The sequence below is a fragment of the Heliconius melpomene genome, chromosome 15 (assembly GCF_056956725.1).
Source record: "Heliconius melpomene rosina isolate 202511_hmr_F chromosome 15, ASM5695672v1, whole genome shotgun sequence".
In the NCBI taxonomy this organism is placed as follows: Eukaryota; Metazoa; Arthropoda; class Insecta; order Lepidoptera; family Nymphalidae; genus Heliconius; species Heliconius melpomene.
Window position 1 is genome coordinate 2,506,625 of NC_140403.1, and position 5,648 is coordinate 2,512,272.

Here is a 5,648-nt window from a genome sequence, read left to right on the forward strand (position 1 = left end):
TTATTAATATTTATAACGTGGGTGCATATTATTATAATTACCATTTTTGGGGTTACTTTTAATGGGCTTAGTTTAGAAAGACCCGCATAAAAATTATGTTTAATTACTTTAGAGACTTTGTAGTTACGATTATTAATATTTGAGTTGTAAATTGATTTGTGTATGTTGTATATGTTTTTTATGTTGTGTAGTTTTGACAAATTAGTAAAAATGATGCTCATAAAAAAATTATACATAATAAATAGTACATGATTACAAAAAGCGTATATTTCATAGGTTAAAATAATAATTAAATCTAGTTTAAATAAAAAAACGATAACATAAATAGACATAAAAACGGCTAGTCATTTCATGGATCTTAAGCCAGACAGATCATTCTCATCTTTTATAATCTTGAAACGTTCTCCTTCCTTCTTCCTTAAGAGTATTTTTCCATTTGATATCCAACAGTGAGCGTATTCATTTGTCTTAGCAAAATCACGAGAAAGATAAAATAGCCTCTTCATCTTGGGCGATAAACTTTCAGATATGTAAATTGGTTTCGACGGACCATTAAATCCCAGCTTGTTTGTGGTCAATCCATTATTTTCTCCATTAATTTTCCTATACATACGAATAATTCTCTCCTTCATCATGACTCCTGTAAAATCTACAACAATGGACCGAGCTGCAGAGTCACGCGAATTGATGCGAAATACATCCTTTATCTCATACGGTTGTATTGATACATTGAGGTGTTTCCCGATCGAGGTGACAGTGTTAAGTAAGTTATCCTTGGTTTCTGCGTGAGCTGGCGGAATATTTTTAATTTCAACACAAGTTGCTCTGGACAGTCGTTCGTAGTTTTCAATTTTACTCTGTAAAAGTTGTATCTGTTGTTGATCTTTATGACGTTCTAATTCAAGTTTTTCAATTTGGCAAACTATCGAATCGTATTTTTGTGACAAGAACTCAACCGATGACTGAATTTCATTGTTTTGTCTTTTTATTTCAGTTACGGCTACAGAGAGCTCTTCAAGTTTGTGATTTTGTTCTAATTTAAAAATACTCAAAATATCTTTTATCTCTGTCATAAAAGAAGCCAATCTCTCTCCGATATCTACTGAAGGAGAGCGTCTTCGTTTAGAACGAGAAGTAACATTCATTGTACCAACATCGGGAACTACACCTTTGCTCATGCTGTCTTTGATCAAACTTGGCTCCGATAGACAATGTTGCAATGGAGAAGATGACGATGTAGAGGGGGGAGTTCGTTTCAATGGCATTGTGGGAATAATTTTTGTTGAGAAGAAAAAAAATAAACAATATAATAAAAAAAAAAAATAAAAAATAAATAAATAAATAAATATAATTTAATAAAGTAAGTGACGACGAGCTGTGGTTTGAACTCTAATCCAAACAGCGAGTAGTACTGCTCCGTATGTAACTAGTCCAACGCACCATCAACGTAAAAAGACTAATTTGTAGTATAAGTTCATTGTGGACGTATACTCGATATGAGCTTAATGAGTCCAAAGATCAGTCCTTTGTCGTGTCACTGATACACTCGCACTATGTTAAACTGCCTTATTTAAACTTTTAAAACACATTATTTCTTCAAGTTTTCTTTATTCACTTATTAACAACGTATATGGAGAGCTTTTGGACATAAATTTATTACTTAATAAGCACTGTAAATATTATAAAACCAATTCAATATGAGGAGCAACTTTTAACGCGTGCAATCCATTTGAACGCGCGGAGGGGGGGGGGAAATATCTATATTAAACGTGAGTGTTCGTAACGAAGAGAGATCTACAAGACCGCGGGATGTATGGCTGGCGTTAAGTTATTATTATGTCCAACAGTTTACACGAACTGATGATGAAGTGGACATTTAAAAAGATTTCATTATCTTTCCATGGTGGTAACATTATTTTTTATTGAAGCTATTGATATCTTTGTCTCTAACATATGGTGATAAAAAAATATGTTTCTATAGTCGATATTTTTTGCAAGTAATTTGTACTTAATTCATTAAATTTGCGAAGATATTTAATATTTAACTAATTAAACTTGTGTTTTAGACTGCCCATACTTACCCTCCTCTAGGCAACCCTCTTGGGCTTAAACAAGGTATCAACTGGAATATTCTCTATGACTAGATTTATTACTTCTACTTATATTATACTTTAACAAATATTCAATTATGTTTTATATGCTTCATTTAAACAAAATTATACATGTGTTCACATTATCCACGAAAAATCCATACAAAAATACAGACAGCGGAGAGCAGAATAAGCCAAAAGAAAATAGTATAAAAATAAAAGCTAAAACGGAAGCACGATATGAATATTCGTTTCAAGCGCCACACACCAGCGAGCTAAGAACGCGTATCGGTGATTATTTCTGATGGGCGTTTAGCGACTACCAGCCATTTCTATCATTCCACTCGAACCCGCGCTCGAGGCGGCGCTCCGCTATCATTACCACTGTGCCGGCACGTTTAACTTAATTTGAAGTAATAGCCTAGGACAGATAGTTATGTTGATCGATGCTAATGGCGTTTATTGATATATCCTAGATGTTATAGTTTACTGGTGGTGGTTGTTAGGGCTCGTAAATTGCACTAATATCTTCATTTCACGCTCTCGTGAGATCTTCAAATTGCTAGTTGTTGTTCATTTTGAGTTAGGTGTCTGGTAAATCGCGGGCATTTACAAAGAGGATGGATGTCATACGCTCGGTAATGATATGGTTTTGTATGGAACGGAATGATTTGGTGCTATGGTTACATTTATTTTGTATGATAAGTAGGTATGCTATTAATTCGAATCGTGTTCGAGCCGCCATGTTTAGAGTGTGATTCTTTATTGCTCGATTTTTTATGTGTTTTTATATAAAGATGTTATGTTTAATTTTAATAAGTGTAAGCTTAATATTTTCATTAATATACTTTGTTTATTTAACATTACAAATTTAAGAAAATCGCTCGCCAGTCGCCCTTAGGACACTTTTCACAATTTAGAGTCTACTTAAACTTATTATTATATATCGCACCTTTAAAATTATAGAGACCTTTTAAAAATATAAAATTTTGGGAAACGTCAAATAAAGATGTGTACAATTACGTTTTTGTATAAAAATCGGGCTTACAAAATCATACAATAGTAAATGCGTATTAAATATATAGCTTATCTATTTTTTTTCTCAAAATCAAGCTGTTTTTTATTAGATCACTATAATTCTAAAGGTGCGATATATATTATTTGTTCTGACGGCGTAAAACATACATATTCTGTACAATTAAAATTAATGATATAAATGTAATTCCAAATTACGAACTCTTAGCATTTTACTATATTGGAGATTCCAAGTAGGCAAGGTTTTTAATTGCTTCACTTGTATTTATTATATACGATTATATGTATAATTAAATAGATCATTACTGGAGTCTAATTTCGTGGCTAATTACGGTTACAACAGCTAGGAGTCATAAGCGTTAGCGGGTCGAAGGCGTCAATCCGCCCCGAGGTGCGTTCGATACTGGTGAGAGACTCGCCTTAATTTATTAATAATATATTACTTATTAATAAATGATTTATTGTTTAATTGTTTATTTATATTGATAATATCAGATCTAAAATGCTAAAAATTTGTACTAGTGCAAAGAATGTTTTTTAAATGTCTAAATACCGATTGAAATGCTTAAAAATAATAATTAGTGCAATATTTGTATATTTTTTGCTGCCAGAGTCGATCTGGTTTACTTTTCAAGTAGAGATTCAAAATGGGCATAAAGAGGACTTATAACTTATTTCTTTTTAACTACACAAGAACATATCTTGATTGACTATACACAAAAATATTCACAATAATCTATTCATATATGGGCATCTTTAGCATCCATTCGACCAAGTTCCATAATGACATCTTACAAAAATACATATAAAAAACATATTGTCATTCGAAACAAAAAAAAGATCATTTTAATTTATTTTCTTATACATGAAGCAAGTAGAACGCAACACAGTCGGCTCTTAGCCTATAATTATTACCAGTATCCAGCTGTTTCGCCCGTGGCCCGTAATTAAAACATAGTTAGAGCAACGGACGCCTCAGATTAATGTCTTAATAGAAATGTAACATTTGATTACATTAATAAAGAACAACGTATTATCGCGTTTTTAAAACGCCCCGCTTAATGGGTACCATCTTTCATCTACAGGCATAGCCAGGCATCTCAGTAATAAGTGGTAAGCGAAATAATAATATGAAAAAGAAAACCAACATATGAGGCCAGCGTGGTGCAGGTTCGACCTCCCCTCGAAGGTTGAGGTGCCTTCAGAAATCAGCGAAAAGTCGGAAGCAGAGTGTCTTAACACTAAGCTCACTCTGCTTACCTAGCTACACAAGGCCAAAACAATTGACAACATGTTGACTTACTTATTTAATTAATGTTGTATTTTCATGTTTGATATTGAAATCAAGGAAAGTTTCATTTATATTGATATTCATATGAAATTACAATAAATCCATGTACACTCGCAGTCAGATCATTACAACCATAGGTTTGCCATCAGGGATTCAATTTAAAATTATTGAAAAAGAAAAATGGTACAGTACTTTATCGAAAAAAACGAGAATACATATTCTTCCAGCTAATTAATATAATTTTCATTCACAATCGTACAAAAATCCATAGCTTTTATAATAAATAATAAAATTTCCATTCCACAATAAATAAAAATCCACATCCACCATAGACAAGAAGTGCGAAGGGAACAAAGAGGCTTCGCAGGAGCGCGGACCGGTTGTAGCTCGTGTCATGTTTATGCTTGCCAATGACATGTTAATAAACGCGCACCGCCACGCCCCGTCTGCGCTCGTACTTTATGTCCTTATATGGTAAAGATTGTGAAGTTTAGGGAGTTTTGGAATAATAGAGTTGTTTTGTTTTTTTTTTGTGTAGCTCGTGTGATTTATGGTGGAGAGTTTAGTGATAAATCTCTCCGTTTTTCAGTTTTTTTTAGTAGATATTTGACATGACCGTAAATAAAAAATACTTAAGGTAAAGCAATCTTGCAAATATGATGAATATAATATAATGAATCTACAACTATTTATTAAGACTCGTACAACCAGAGTTAATATAGCTACAGTATAAGACAAAAGTGTAACAAGGGAAGAAGAAGAAGGGACAATTTTCTCCACAATAAGAAAACAGAGACAGGAGACTTCTTGAGAATATAGTTATATATTAAATATCAATATCACCCTATCATGGAGTGTTCACGATATATACATTTTCGTAATAGCGTCTCTATTTCGGCGTCCATTGTGCTGGAAACAGTGACAAACAAATTGTACGCCATTACCGAGTGTCAGAGGTGTCACACTAAATTAATATGGGAACTTGGCCGATCGACATTCGGAAGAATAGTGTAGGGAAACCATGATGGAATTGAGATTTTCTTTTTAAATCGTTTTTGTCAATAATTTAATGAAATTGTCGTGGCGTGGTACAAGAGTGTGACGGTAAACGTGATTGGGTTCGATCGCTATTTGGGGGAATTAATTATTTATTTATTAATAAATATTAATCATTTCTTGTCTCTGGAACGAAGGCACAATGATACGTCTTCTAAGTAATTATCTTTGGGTAG

The 5,648-nt window shown here is 32.9% G+C and overlaps 1 protein-coding gene across 1 annotated transcript; it reads right to left on the reverse strand.

The window, feature by feature from the left end:
- Positions 1–344: 344 nt before the first annotated feature.
- LOC146531291 (uncharacterized) lies at positions 345–1,265 on the reverse strand. Its single transcript, XM_085198556.1, has one exon. The coding sequence runs from the start codon at positions 1,263–1,265 to the stop codon at positions 345–347; it is 921 nt and encodes a 306-aa protein (XP_085054682.1).
- Positions 1,266–5,648: the final 4,383 nt, after the last annotated feature.